This window comes from Oryx dammah, unplaced genomic scaffold (genome assembly GCF_014754425.2).
Source record: "Oryx dammah isolate SB20612 unplaced genomic scaffold, SCBI_Odam_1.1 HiC_scaffold_16, whole genome shotgun sequence".
Lineage (NCBI taxonomy): Eukaryota > Metazoa > Chordata > Mammalia > Artiodactyla > Bovidae > Oryx > Oryx dammah.
In genome coordinates, this window is record NW_024070200.1 from 51,494,484 (window position 1) to 51,510,676 (window position 16,193).

Sequence of the window (16,193 nt, forward strand, 5' to 3'; positions counted from 1 at the left end):
CTATAAATGTAGATATATGGATATTAGCCTCAGTAAAAGTCAAAATCTATGATTCTCAACCATGGCTTCATAGCAAAGTTAATAAAATCACAGATACCTAATCTCCAACCCCAAAGGTTCTAATCAAGATCTGAGTAAGACAATTATGGATAAAAGTTAGAGCCAAAGTGTCTTTATTTAAAATTAAAAGAGAAAGTAATCATTAAAATTTCTTACATACCATCAATAATAGTACAGATGATTAAAAAAAACATATGAATGTCTACTAGGAAAATAAAGATCTGTGTTTTACAGCCATTTGTTCATTCAGTCTTAACAGCATCTGCATAGGGAGGAATAGGGAGGAAACCATTTTTACAACTAAACCTCGTAGAGGTCAGGTAATTGTCTCAAAGTTACGACTGCATAGTGCAGAGGTCTCCTTGGAACTCAGTGTCTAACAGTGTGCTAGTCGCTCAGTCGTGTCTGACTCTGCAACTCCATGGACTGCAGCCCGCCGAGCTCCTCTGTCCATGGAATTCTCCAGGCAAGAATACTGGAGTGGGTAGCCATTCCTTGGGCCATGGGATCTTCCTGACACAAGAATTGAACCCAGGTCTCCCGCACTGCAGGTAAATTCTTTACAGTCTCAGCTGCCAGGGAAGCCCATGTCTAACACAGACATCCACACTAAAGGATAAGCTGAGACTTCCCTGGTGGTCCAGCGTTTAAGATTCTGCTCCTCCAATGAAGCAGAAGTAGGTTTCTTCCTTGGTTGGGGAACCAAGATCCTACATGCCACTTGGCAAAGTAAAAAAATTAAAAAAAAAAAAAAAAACAACAAGATAAATAATGTTTGTTTTCAAAAAAAAAAAATTCAGCCATACTTCCTGTATGAATTATGGAGAACCACTGATGGGTAATATGTGCATACATGTATGATAGGCACACATAAATGTGTTTGGTTGAGAGAGAAAGAACATACGTGTATTCCCTGGCAGGGGGGCAATTTTTCAGTTTAGGACATTTGAGGAAGAAAAGTGTCCTCAAACAAAGACTAGTCAAGTGCAAAGAGCTGTGTGAGAACCCTAGATCTCCGACAGGACAAGGAAAGCAGTCACCAGGAAGGGAAATGAGTGTAGAAGCAATTCAGGGACTTGTCTGATACAAACTTCAATAGCTTGTTTCACTGAACACTAGCTCTGCTCCCCTCGTTTTCCCTGCTGGTAGAAAGCTGTCAGTTCATAGTGTTACATTCCTCCAGAGTCTTTTTGTTTACTCAGGAAAGGCCAACGAAGAAACAGGTCAAGATGAATGAAGGGGTGTGAAAGGACGGGATGGATGAACAAAGGCTCCTGACAAGCAGCTGCTGCTTCTCACTTCCGTCGTGTGTGACTCTGTGACCCCATGGACCGTTGCCCACCAGGCTTCTCTGTCTATGGGATTCTTCAAGCAAGAATACTGGAGTGGGCTGCCATTTCCTCCTCACAAACAGCTAATTGGTGCTTATAAAAGCACAGCAGTTTCCCATTAGAAAACTCACATGCCCAGCAGTGGTTACCGAAGATTTTTAGGGTTTACAGAGTCATGCCAGGTCATCCTGGTCTAGGTAACCAAAAAGCCCCATGGATAATCATTAAAGGCTGCCTATTTCAAACACAATTTACCAGCGACCATGCCCATGTCTTCGGTCTTCCCTGGAGGAGACCCAGGTTCAATCCCTGGTTCGGGAAGATCCCCTGGAGAAAGAAAAGGCAACCTCTTCCAGTATTTTTGCCTAGAAAATCCCATGGACAGAGAAGCCTGGTGGGCTACAGTCCATGGGGTCACAAAGAGTCGGACTCGACTTAGAGACCAAACCACCACCACATGCCCATGTCTTAGTTCTAATCATATCTTCTTATTATAGACAAGAAACCTATACCCACTGTTACAGACTTCCTTGAAAGTGAAAGTTTTAGCCGCCCAGTCGTGTCTGACTCTGTGTGACCCCAAGGACTGTATCCCTCCAGGCTGCTTTGTTCATGGGATTCTCCAGGCAAGAGTACTAGAGTGCCTTGCCATTTCCTTCCTCAGGGGATATTCCCAACCCAGGGATTGAACCCACGTCGTTTACATTTCCTGCTGTGGCAGGTCGGTTCTTTACCACTAGCGCTACCTGGGAAGGGCAGATTTCCTTAGTGATAGCCAAAAGCAGAAGCTGGGTCACCTGTTTCCCAAGCCCAGGATTCCTTTCACCAATGTCATTCAGCAAGGCAGAAAGTAGGGTGGGTAAAAAGCAAAGATTCCAGGGCCACATGTATCTGCAATCAAATCTTGATTCTAAAATTTATTAACTGCATGGCATTGAATAAGTTACTTAACCACTCTGCCTAAGTATACCAATTAGTAAAACAAGGATGATAGTGCTGATGATGATAAAACAAAATTGACAGTGTTTTACTCTGCAATATCAAAGAAAATGGATTAACTTTTAGCTGCAAAAGATTTTGGTGGAGTGTGTTAGTTTCTCAGTCGTGTTCAACTCTTTGCGACCCCATGGACTGTACCCAGCCAGGGTCCTCTGTCCATGGAGCTCTCCAGGCAAGACTACTGAAGTGGGTAGCCTTTCCAGGTTTTACACACAGTAAATAACATAGATTGTTTGTTATTATTGCTTCCTTAAGGGCATTGTATGTTATAATATTCAAGCAGCACCAAACAGAATTCATTATGTAAAAGAAAAGTAAAAATAATTTGGGCTTCCCAGGTGACTCAGACACTTAAAAATAAATAAAGATGTTTTTTTAAAAAGAATTCATTATCTATGGCATGGCTCTCAAATTTGTCTTCCAAGAAATTCCAAGAAAATCTAAAACTTCTCATGTTCTTGATCATGAAAACAAGCCTGGTGATCATCTGTTTGGGCTTCACAGCACAGCAATATGAAGACAAATACAAAGCTCTTTTCGATTCTTAGATCTAACTATTCTGTACCTTCTTGTCTGACCCAGTGCACTAGATTAAATAACGTCTTCCCCAAGTCAGTGTCATTCCAAGAACTGCACAATGTGACCTGATCCAGAAATAGGGTTGTTGGAAACGTAATTAGTTTAGATGAGGTCATACTAGAGGAGTGTGGGTCCCAAATGCAATATAACTGGGGTTCCCATAAGAAAAGGGGAGAAGACGTGGAGACAGAGTCAGACAAGTGGAGAAGATGGGAATGAGATTGGAGTGACGCATCTACAGGCCAGGAAACATCAGAAATGAAAAGAAAGCCATCAGCCCGATTCTTCCCTAGGGCTTTCAGAGAAAACACGGTGTTTCTAACCCCATAATGGTGGACTTCTCGCCTCCAGAAGTGTTACAGAATAAATATGTGCTGTTTTAAGCCCCTGAAAGTGTTAGTCACTCAGTTATGTACAACTCCTTGTGACCCCATGGACCACAGCCCTTCAGGCTCCTCTTTCCAGGCAAGAATGCTCCAGGCAAGAATGCTGGAGTGGGCTCCATTCCCTTCTCCAGAGGATGTTCCCACCCCAGGGATCGAACCCATGTCTCCTGAATTGCAGGCAGATTCTTTACTGCCTGAGCTACCTGGGAAGCCCTGTTCATTTTTGGTAATTCATAAGGTAGCCATGGGAAACTAATATACTCAGCCTCCATTCTGGACCACACAGCAGTAGACCACCAGTGTGAGGGGCTTCCCTGTTGGCTCCACAGTAAAGAACCCACCGACCAATGTGGGAGATGTGAGTCCTATCCCAGGGTCACTAAGGTTCCATGGAGAAGTAAATGGCTGCCCCTCTCCAGTATTCTTGGCTGGGAAACCCCACGGACAGAGCGGGCTGTTGAATAAGAGCACTGTGAGCCTTGAAAGCCAAGTTGAGATGATTTAATTTTTACATGAAATTCATCCATATCAACCTATCTTCAACAGCCCAGGTGCTTCATTCCAACATTTATGTTTCCTAGTTTAAGCCTTTGTGAAATACTGTCCTAAGCTGTTTTGCAGAAGGATTTGCAGGGGAAGGGGGACACAGGACATAATCCCACTTGTGAGTGGCGAGAAGAGCAGGCCTGGGCTGAGGAGGAGGCTGAACTCCAACACAATTGCAACTGAGGCCCAGATGACCCCACATGGACTTCTGGAGCTGGAATACCCCTCCCTTTGGGGTTTTCCCAACTGGGCCAGGCACTGGACCCCCACAGAGACCAGCTGTTGGATGCAGGCTCACACAGAGAAGCCAGGGCTTTGGTCAAAGCAACTTCTACCCGCTCTAGGCAATTTCTGGTGATGGACACAGCTGTGAGCCAATGGGGAATCAGCATCTCTCCAGGGGGATTTAGGAGGCGCCTCACAGCATCTCCCACATGCACAGGTGGATGTCTTCCTGTCTAATCCTCATCTGTTATTAGAATGTGGCCATGTGAAATTCCACACCTGGACTAGAATTGCCTTCCTCGGAGAACGAATCCATTAGATGCTCTTAAATCAAGTATATAGTGACAGGCCTGAGAAGTCTGAGTTGCATTCTTATTCATTTCCCTCTCTCACCCACACACTTTCCACTTCCATGAATTACAACTCTTAAAGTCAAATTTTAGAATGGCTTCTAATCACGTTTAGACCGTGGTGGGAATTTCGTCTCCTTTTTCTAGTTATCCGTGGACAAAGGAAAGTCACCTGACCCTACCTGGAGATCACCATTTATTCGCTCACTTATCCATTTATTGGTGAGACAACACCCACACATAACCCCTATTCCATACTAAAGAAGACACTGGGTATAAAAAGTGAATGAGGAGGGATGGGAAGTGATTAAGACTTCACCTTCCAATGCAGGGGGTCCAGGTTCAATCCCTGATTGAGGAGCTAAGTAAGATCCCACCTGTCTCACGGCCAAAAAACTGAAAAGCCTAAACCAGAAGCAATACTGTAACAAGTTCAATAAACCCTTTAAAAATGATCCACATCCAAAAAAATCTTTTAAAAAAAAAGAGTAGCCTGGAAACATAGATTCTAAGCATATATATAGATAGCCAGTGGGAACTTGCTGCATGACTCAAGGAACTGAAACTGGGATTCTCTGCCAACCTAGAGGCGTGGGAGGGAGTGGGAAGTGGGAAAGAGGCCGAGGGAGGGGACATATGTGTACCCAAGACTGAGCCATGCTGATGTATGTCAGAAACCAACACAGGATTGGAACTATTCTTCAGTTAAAAATAAATGTTAAAAAGGCGTTAAAAAACCTTTAAAAATAATGAATGAGGAGGCTGTCAAAGGCCTTACACTGATGGTGAGGAGTTGGCCTCCCTTATGATGAGGAGTTTGGACTTTTTCTAAACACGATGATGGGTAATGGGCAGTACGATGATTTGAATAGGCTGGGGTTATCTGAAATATCTCTCTGTGAGTGGTAAAGAGGATGGATAGCTGGGGAGTCCACAATACAGGGCGAGTGGCTGGCAGGCAGCGCTTGTCAACACTCAGTTGAGTCACTCTTCAAACCTCAGCTGAGTCACCCATCTTCTGTCCTACCTCTGACTAAGACCCTCCTGGCCATCCCAGGAGTCAGCAACACTGCCAAGGAGCCTGTCAACAGCCTGTTTGGGTGGGAGTGTTCACATTAGCCTCCAAAGCCACAAGCAGCCCCCAGGGACCCAGTCATAAGCTTTTGTATATGCAAATACACCATGCATGTGACTCCAAGTCACAAACTCTCAGTGTAAAGCACACAGCTGTCCACATAGGCTGAGTGACTTAAAAAAGAAGCCTCCAAAGGATGCCTCATTCCACTTTGGCTTTTCCTCTCAACAGTCTCCACAGCTTTGGGCCAGTCCAAAGACGTTAAGTACATCTCTCAGTGGGTGAGACCTCCACATTAAATACAAATTATGGATCAGAGCATATAACCTAGCTGTAGAGGCTATGTTTCAAAAGAAAAAAAAATAAATCAGGAGAATTTTTTTCAACATTAGTCAGCTATAGACCGGAAAATAGAAGGGAAAATATCATAGTATTAATAATTATTAGAAGGTGAGAGTTTATATGCTTCAATGTTGTTCCAATATAAATATCACTGTAAGAAATGATATTTCATTTCAATACTAACAAATCAGATACTTTAGTGTGCTGAGAGAAATGATTGGAACTACTTTAAAGCTGCATTAACCAGAGAAACTGCAAAAATATTTATATTCTTATGAAGGAAGGATGGAATGCCCCTCATGGGGGTATTTAAGCACCCTTCATCTTTGGATAGATGGTAATGCTAAACAAAAAAAAAATGAAAAGATGAACTTAGAATAATAACCTCAGGACTCCACTGGGATTCAGCTTCTCAAAGTACAAAAATCATTTGCAGTATGCTCAGGATGGAAATTTCTATACAGCTTTATAGCTCATAGATTTCATTATATACCTTAGACAAAAATCACTGAAACACCCAACTCTGGGCTAACTTCCTCGCCCCAGGGTGCCCCCCCAATATATAAAATTACTCACCGTCCTCTTGTTCAGTCTGCAATTCTGCTCAGTTACACAACAACATTTATAAGAACAGAAAAACAAAGGGAAAGGGAAAACCAATCCTTTCAGAGAGGTGTTTCATATGCAGAATAGGATCTTGAAAGCAAAGCCAGGTCTGGCACTGTTAGGACTTTTCTCTAAGCCAATTCCTTCTCCATCCTTCCTTATAAAGACTCCATGCAAAGGCCATGTGGAAAATTTCACAGGACAAATGCTGAGTCCATATCTGAAAGCCATCCCACTGGGCAAGCTTCTTTCACTGTTTGTCATTTCCAACCGCCACCGTGTATGTTGCCTGAAAGATGGAGTGTTGGTGAGGGCCTGAACCTATGAGTCATTTAGTTTTCAAACAACAGCTCCAAGGGCCTCTGAGTGTCTGGCTGATTTATTGTGAATGGCACTGATACTTATGTGACTAGAAGCTGTTAGCCTGAATTGGTGCTTGGAGAAACAAAGTCAATGAAAGTCACCAATCCAATAAATCTGTGAGGGATGCATGGAGTTGTCTTTTAAACAAGTGGCTGGCCCATTTCCATCAAGAAGCATTCAGCAAGAGAGGCACAGTCTAATAAGCATAACGTCTTGAGTCACAATAGTCCAGGCTTTTATTTTTTCCCAATCCTATGGGTTTTGAATGTCAAGAGAGTAAACATAATGCTAATGCAATAACCCCCAAGTACATTTGTTTATGTATTTTCTTTTGACCTTTACAAAAATGTTGCCTAGGAGGAAGGAGCATGAGGGTGTGTGCAGTCGCTCAGTCGTGTCTGACTCTTAGTGACCCCACGCACTGCAACCCGCCAGGCTCCTCTGTCCATGGGATTCTCCAGGCAAGAATACTACAGTGGGCTGCCATTTCCTCCTCCAGGGTTATCAGGAAGGAGAGGAATCTTTAATAGTATCTGCATTTCATACATGAAACATAGAGGTTTATAGAGGCAAGCAATGTACAACACTGCCATTAACTGGAAGAGTAAGGTCTTTACTCTGAATCGGATTGATGTTTATAAATAAAGATTAATTCATTCTCATCATTTATTAATTCAGTAATAACAACAATTCTTTCAGGCCACTGTTTATAGACAAACTGACGATTTAACAGAATTGATAGGTCAAACTGGTTGGTCAGGAGCCCTATGTTGAAAAATATCTCTGAGCAGATGGGAAGTTAGATAATGTTCATCACCCACCTGTCACTCCCTGAACTGCCTTTGATGGCTAACAGATTTCTACAAGCACCAGATCGTAGAGATGCCAAGTGCTTCCTAATGGTTCCAGGAGAGGATCAAAGCCAACATGGTGGGCTTTAATGCTGGCAAGGTCCAGGAATCCTTAGGGTTGAATAGAAGTCACCCAGGAGTAGTCTGTCATCTTGCCTAACACATTTAGAAGAGCCCTGGCACTGTCACCATGCCCCTTTTCTATGCTCCTCTAGCAGGGACGGGGGAGCCTGGTGGGCTGCCGTCTATGGGGTGGCACAGAGTCGGACACGACTGAAGCACCTTTGCAGCAGCAGCAGCAGCAGCAGCAGCAGTGGAGGAGTAGGACAAGCAGCTCTCAGAGCTGCCCAGCTGCTCATACAGATAACACAGCTGTAGAAGAATGTGGTTCATTCCAGCCCTTTCCTTCACCGTTAAGACACGCGTCCCAGGCCCGCTTATCTCTGGGAGACCCGCATCGGGCACACGCTTCTGTTTGCTCTGCAACAACAGGATAACAGAGAGCCACTGAACACAAAAGACAGAGAAACATCAACCACATAGGTCTCGACGACATCGACGCCCTGGGCTGTGCCTTTTTTTTTTTTTTGATGATGCATCGGGGACTGGTCTGTGTGTTGCAAAAGGAAAGAAAATGTTCTCATACATAAAGCAGGGCCAGGAAGAGGTTCCATGAAAGGCAGGGGTGCCTGTCTGAGGTGGCTCCCTACCACTTGCCGGAGAGGGCAGATGATTGAAATACCAAATCAGCAGGCAGCCACAGATTGCTTCCAGGATCAACACAGATTGTGCTGCCAGGGAAAGCATTCATTGAACTAGTTCTTCTGCAAGATCAAGGGTGCTAGGCCAGACTTTCCTGGAGACTTCTTCCTCTTTCAGACTAGATAGAAGGATCAATGGGTATGCAATAGCTCTCCATCACAGTGCATTGCTGCTGGACAGAAAGCAGAGGTATCCCACAGCCTCACATACCTGATAGGGACCCTGGTTGCAACCACAGTAGCTGCTCTCCATGGTGTAGCTTCTGGACACGCCCATCTCTCTCCACACCACTACCCGGGCTGTGGAGGCCCGAGATTTCTCCACAAGGAAGCTGCAACTGCTCATGGTAAATGCTGGTGCGAGTTTATCAAGGATTTTGGGAAGAGTCTACAATTAAGAAAATCAAATTATGGTGAGTTGCAGAGGATTGTATCTAGGCATCATTAAAACAAATAATAACTTCTTAGTATTAAGAATTTGAATATATCAAACACTTAATATATGCAACTATCTTTGGAAGGAATGATGCTAAAGCTGAAACTCCAGTACTTTGGCCACCTCATGCGAAGAGTTGACTCATTGGAAAAGACTTTGATGTTGGGAGGGATTAGGGAGCAGGAGAAGAAGGGGACGACCGAGGATGAGATGGCTGGATGGCATCATTGACTCAATGGACATGAGTCTGAGTGAACTCCAGGAGTTGGTGACGGACAGGTAGGCCTGGCGTGCTGCGATTCATGGGGTCGCAAAGAGTCAGACACGACTGAGTGACTGAACTGAACTGAACTGAAGTATTGAGTACCAATTTTTAAATCCTTTTCTGTAGTTATTGTTACTGTTTAGTTGCTAAGTCATGTCTGACTCTTTGTGACCCCACTGACTATAGCTCGCCAGGCTCCTCTATCCATGGGATTCTCCAGGCAAGAATACTGGAGTGGGTTTCCATATCCTTCTCCAGGGGATCTTCCTAAACCAGGGATCGAACCCAGGTCTCCAGCATTGGCAGGCAGATTCTTAACCACTGTGCCACTTGGGAAGCCCCTTTTTTTCATTTTAAAGATGAGGAAACTGAAGCTTTAAAAAATCAGAAAGAATTAGTTTAAATTCAGCTACAAAGTGGATGGGATAGGATCCAAATGCCAACTTGGCCAACTCCAAAAACTATGATCTTTCAACATCATCTTCCTGCATCACTATGAACCAATGTTGCAACATGTACCCAGCCTCATACATTACTGTGCTGAGCCCCATGGGAAGCCACAGACTTCACAGGGACCTGAAATTCAGAGAATGGCTCAACCCAGACTCCCTGTTTTCTGGCTGGATTTTCACTTATCTCAGACATGCAGACCACTGGTGCTTCTTAAGCAGGGGCACATATAAAGTTACTTTGTTTCCTGAAAGAGTATAACTGCCAAAATGAACGTTTCAATCTCATCCTCTGATCTATAAATCTGAAGTCGGGCCAATTATAAAACTTATAAAAATCCATACTCCCTGGATTCGTACATACCACATGAGGTCACTTAATTTCCATTTAAAGGTAACTGTACGTTCTGCGCATGTGTGCAGTCGTTTTAGTCATGTCCGACTCTCTGCAACCCCATGGGCTGTACCCACCAGATTACTCTGTCCATGGGATTTTCCAGGCAAGAATACTGGAGCAGGTTGCCCTTTCCAATTTCAGGGGACCTTCCTGACCCAGAGATCGAACCTGCGCCTCTTGCCTCTCCTGCATTGGGAGGCAGGTTCTTTACCACCATACCACCAGGGAAGCCAGAAGGCATCGATAGACCCTAGTCTATCTAAAGAGAGGGGACGACTAGTCCCTGGACCTTCCCAGACCCCAAGGATGGCGTCCCAGAGTTGATAGTACACCAATATTACACTTGGACAGTTCAGAACTTTTGTGATATGAACACAGAGGGTTCTCTCACTTCGGTGTTAGCAAAATCTCCAAAAATTAGCACATAGTAAAAAAGTATGTAGATTAGATAAGAAATGGTATAATGTCAGTCTTTGGACAAATTCCTGGGAGAAGGTGGAGAAGTAGAACAAATGGATAAGAATGTAAATTAAGGAACTGTTTTCGAGAAATGCAGTTTTTGTTTGTTTCCAGAACATTGAGCAAATCTCTTAATATCTCTGGTTCCTACTGTCCCCATGCTTAACATAGCAATTATATTAATATAAGGATTAATATAATTAATTATAAAAACATTTGACATCAGTATATATTAATGTGTTTATTAATGTAATCTACTATGACCTCTAAGTTCCTACATAGGCTCCAGACTTATAGCATCATAATTTTAAGGGAAATGACGTGTTAATGTTATCCTCAGAGTTTCTCCAGTTCCTCCTAATTGATTTCATCTATCTGCTCTTGGGGGCTTCCCTGGTAGCTCAGCTGGTAAAGAATCCTCCTGCATTTCAGGAGACTACAATTCAATTCCTGGGTCAGGAAGATCCACTGGAGAAGGGATAGGCTACCCACTCCAGTATTCCTGGGCTTCCCTAGTGGCTGAGATGGTAAGAATCCACTTGTAATGAGGGAGACCTGGGTTCAATCCCTGGATTGGGAAGATCCCTTAGAGGAGGGAATGGCTACCCACTTCAGTACTCTGGCCTGGAAAATTCCATGACCAGAGGAGCCTTTCATGAACAGAGGAGCCTGGCAGGCTACAATCCATGCAGCCACAGAGTTGGACATGACTGGGAGACTTTCACGCACTCACTCATCCACTCCTGGGGCTTCCCAGCTGGCACCAGTAGTAAAGAATCTTCCTGCGAAAGTGGGAGACACAAGAGACGTGGGTTCGATCTTGGGTTAGAAGATCACCTGGAGCAGAAAATATCTGCTCACTCCTGCATTCTTGCCTGAAAATTCCATGGACAGAGGAGCTGGGTGGGCTACAGTCCACATGGCTGAAAGTCATACACGACTTAGTACCCATTATTCTTGTCCCTCTTTTCCCATGATCCCTCGCACTGTTTTTTTCCTTCAAAGTGTTCATCATAATTTTCTGTAGGTAACTAGTCGCTTATTTTCAATCTCTTCTGAAGCCTAGAAGTTCCATGAGAGCAGGTCTGTATCTTCTCTGCACATGGATCACTGCTGCTTATAAGGAGTACTTCATAAACTATTCACTGGAAAGAATAGAATCTGCTTATCTAAGCTTTTAAATGACTGCTTAAATAGACATAAATAGAGAACATTTCTAGTTTTGAGTCTGTACAATACTGTATTGAAAACTATAGCTTGGTATAGTCTGAAGTTGGGGAGTCTGATCCCTTTAGCTATGTTGTTCTTTCTCAAGATTGCTTTGGCTATTTGTGGTCATTTTTGTTTCCATCAGTTCAGTTCAGTTCATTTCAGTCGCTAAGTCGTGTCCAACTCTTTGTGAGCCCATGAACCACAGCACGCCAGGCCTCCCTGTCCATCACCAACTCACGGAGTCTACCCAAACCCATGCCCATCAAGTCAGTAATTCCATCCAACCATTCCCATCCTCTGTTGTCCCCTTCTCTTCCTGCCATCAATCTTTCCCAGCATCAGGGTCTTTTCAAATGAATCAGTTCTTTGCATCAGGTGGCCAAAGGATTGGAGTTTCAGCTTCAGCATCAGTCCTTCCAATGAACATCCAGGACTGATCTCCTTTAGGATGGACTGGTTGGATCTCCTTGCAGTCCAAGTGACTCTCAAGAGTCTTCTGCAGCACCACAGGTCAAAAGCATCACTTCTTCAGCACTCAGCTTTCTTTATAGTCCAACTCTCACATCCATACATGACTACTGGAAAAACCATAGCCTTGACTAGACGGACCTTAGTAGGCAAAGTAATGTCTCTGCTTTTTAATATAGTGTCTAGGTAGGTCATAACTTTCCTTCCAAGGAGTAAGCATCTTTTAATTCCATGGCTGCAATCACCATCTGCAGTGATTTTGGAGCCCAGAAAAATAAAGTCAGCTACTATTTCCACTGTTTCCATACAAATTGTAAAATGTTTTGTTCTAGTTCTGTGAAAAAAGCCATTGGTAATTTGATAAGGATTGCATTGAATCTGTAGATTGCTTTTGAGTAGTATAGTCATTTTCACAATATTGATTCTTCCAATCCTAGAACATGGTATATTGGCCCATCTTTTTGTGTCATCGTTGATTTATTTTATCAGTGTCTTTTAGTTTCCTGCATACAGCTCTTTTGGCTCCTTAGGTAGGTTTATTCTATCAACAAAAGTGATTGAGAATACTTGAATATAATTTCAATTTATCAGTGCTTTGCCTTGTTGCAAAAAGTTTAATCTGACATCATTTAAATGATCTCTCCTTTCTTAAATTAAGTAAATCTTCTTTTCTTAGCTAGTATAATCTCTCTCCAAAAAAAATCACACACTCTATTAATGGCATGAATTTGGAAAACTCCATAATCTATGATCCCTTTACTGGAGCCTTGGAGCCTGGAAGATGTGAAATTTATGAAGTTCAATGGGAACATCCTTTTACACCTCTACAGTGGCAATTTATTCGTTCATTAAATAATGGGTGCCACACCATCTCATTCACAGTAAAGTCTTTCTATTTCCCTTTTGATTTTATGCAGATGGATTTAGGTCAGGGTGAGCAATGAAGATGATGATAGCTAGGATAGCTGGAGGTGGTTTGATATGTTTTGTTTTTAAATGATTAGGAAATTGATGAACTCTACACATGAATTGATCCACTGGAGACTTACTGCAGTGATTCCTAGGCTCCCCCAGCTTGAGTGAGGAAAGAAGGCTTGGAACATTCAACTCCTCCCCTGACACTTTCTCTGTGTCTTAAACCTAATTTCAGTTTCCAAAACATTGATATTGTAATAGATAGCTTTTCACTGAATGCTTACTATGCATTTTGCATTCATGAATTCATTTAATCATCACAAGTATTTGGGGTAAGTTTTATTGTGTGTGTGTTCTCGGTCATGTCTGACTCTTCGACCCATGGCCTGTAGCCCACCAGAATCCTCTGTCCATGGAATTTTTCCAGGCAAGAATACTGAAGTGGTTTGCCATTTCCTCCTCTAGGGCATCTTCCTGGCACAAGGATAGAACCTGCATCTCTTATGTCTCCTGCATTGGCAGATGGATTTTTTACCACTGTGCCACCTAGGAAATGATGCAAGTTTTATCATTATCTATGAATATTGTTAACTTTTTCTTGGAAAAAGAGCAAAAATTCATGGTGACTCTATATTTAAGGCTGAATAGTATAGATTCTTTAATTTAAGATGTACTACTCATAGGAGATAATTTTATATAGGTCAGCATGACCTGATAAGATGAAATGTTTTAATCCAAGCTAGTTTCCTAAGTAAGATTATTCAGTTAAGCTTCTTGAGGTTTATCACAAGTACTCTGGTTGAGCCTTAGAGCAAATAGGACATGGAAGATAAGCTGCTGTTTCTGCATTAACAGCTTTAGGGGAATTCTAGTGATCAATAGCAGTTATGCTTCTATAGGGAAGCATATATGAAGAGGGGGGAACAATCCAGGACACAGGGGAAGTATTTTCAGGTGAGACAGAAGCTTGGTGGGTTTTGTCCCCCTTTTCATACTCACTAACTCTGAAGGTATTTCATATTCAGTAAATTCATATATCTAGAATAATAAGTGGTTGAAAGTGAAAATGTAGTCTCTCAGTTGTAAAAGACTCTCTGCGGCACCATGGACTGTAGCCCGCCAGGCTCCCCTGTCAATGGAATTCTCCAGGCAAGAATACTGGAGTGGGGCTTGAACCTGGGTCTCCTGCATGGCAAGCAGATTCTTTACTATCTAAGCCACAAAGGATGCCCCTAAGAAGAGGTTGGTACCATCACAATTGTGATATCATAATTGCAGTAAGAGCTGTATATATTGGTTCTTCATTCCCAGTTCTGACATGAGATTCCTAAAACACTTGTAAATTCCTATGTGATAAGGATAGTAGGAGCATATTTTCTCATAAGGTGACTCTGGGTGAGCTCCTGAATCGCTCCTGGATCAGGGCTGATTACTACTTCTCTGTGAAAGAGAGAAAGGCTAGAGATGGTGTTAATAGATGATCAAGCCCATGTGAAGAAGTTTCCATAAAATCCAAATAGACTGCAAGTTGGGGAGCTTCCGGGTTGGTGAACTCTTCCATACGCTGGGAAGTAAAGCATCCCCAGTGCAGTTCCACACTTACAGAAACTTGGGACCCTCCCATATCTATATATCTTTTTAAATGGCTGTTTATCTTGTTAGTGACAGTTTGCCACTTGCCATCCAGTTCTACAAGGATTAAATCATGAGCTACTGCAATTTTATGAACTCAATTCTTGTATCTCCTCATATCTAGAAAAGCACTAAAATTCTTCATGGTGACGATTCTCCTCATGACTAGCAGAAAGCTTCTGCAAAAAAAAAAAAAAATGTTTGATTGTATGTATGAAATATCAATAACCTCAGATATGCAGATGACACCACCCTTATGGCAGAAAGTGAAGAGGAACTAAAAAGCCTCTTGAGGAAAGTGAAAGAGGAGAGTGAAAAAGTTGGCTTAAAGCTCAACATTCAGAAAATGAAGATCATGGCATCTGGTCCCATCACTCCATGGGAAATAGATGGGGAAACAGTGGAAACAGTGTCAGACTTTATTTTGGGGGGCTCCAAAATCACTGCAGATGGTGACTGCAGCCATGAAATTAAAAGACGCTTACTCTTTGGAAGGAAAGTTATGACCAACCTAGATAGCATATTCAAAAGCAGAGACATTACTTTGCCTACTAAGGTCCGTCTAGTCAAGGCTATGGTTTTTCCAGTAGTCATGTATGGATGTGAGAGTTGAACTGTGAAGAAGGCTGAGCGCCGAAGAATTGATGCTTTTGAACTGTGGTGTTGGAGAAGACTCTTGAGAGTCCCTTGGACTGCAAGGAGATCCAACCAGTCCATTCTGAAGGAGATCAGCCCTGGGATTTCTTTGGAAGGAATGATGCTAAAGCTGAAACTCCAGTACTTTGGCCACCTCATGTGAAGAGCTGACTCATTGGAAAAGACTTTGATGCTGGGAGGGATTGGGGGCAGGAGAAGAAGGGGATGACCGAGGATGAGATGGCTGGCTGGCATCACGGACTTGATAGAGGTGAGTCTGAGTGAACTCCGGGAGTTGGTGATGGACAGGGAGGCCTGGCGTGCTGCGATTCATGGGGTCGCAAAGAGTTGGACACGACTGAGCGACTGAACTGAACCGAACTGAAAATCACATATATACTGACCTTCCCTGTTGCCTCTCTGGAGCAGTTTTGCAGAATTATCTGGGGTGCTATCTCCCGAGATATAGTCCTCATTTTGTCCTCAATGAAACTTAACTGGAAACTCTCACTTCGTGCACTGTTTTAAGTCAAAAATCTGTATCCTTTAGCATATCCTTAACTAAACTGGGAAATGTAAGCAAGTGTTCCTTTGAATACTATGAACTACGCTAGGAAATAATCAGACCCAAAGGGGAGGAGATCATGGAAACCCTTGATTTGTAGCCAAGTCAGACAGGAGTTGTGGATAACCTGGGGACCTACCACTTGCAGTTGGCATCTGAAGTGAGGGGCTGTCTCCTGGAACTGAGCCCTTAACCTGAGAGATCTGATGTTATCTCCAGGTAGCCAGTGTTAGCACCTAGTGAAACTGTAAGACACTCAGGTGTTGTCAGAGAACTGCCTGGTGG

General features: G+C 43.1%; 1 protein-coding gene across 1 annotated transcript in view; it reads right to left on the reverse strand.

Moving 5' to 3' along the window:
* Window positions 1-16,193, reverse strand: part of LOC120875387 (cytosolic carboxypeptidase 4-like) — a 166,395-nt gene that overhangs the window by 130,533 nt on the left and 19,669 nt on the right. The window contains exon 3 of the mRNA XM_040257141.1: window positions 8,686-8,862. Coding sequence (XP_040113075.1) covers window positions 8,686-8,862 — 177 coding nt within the window. The remainder of the gene's footprint in view (window positions 1-8,685; window positions 8,863-16,193) is intronic.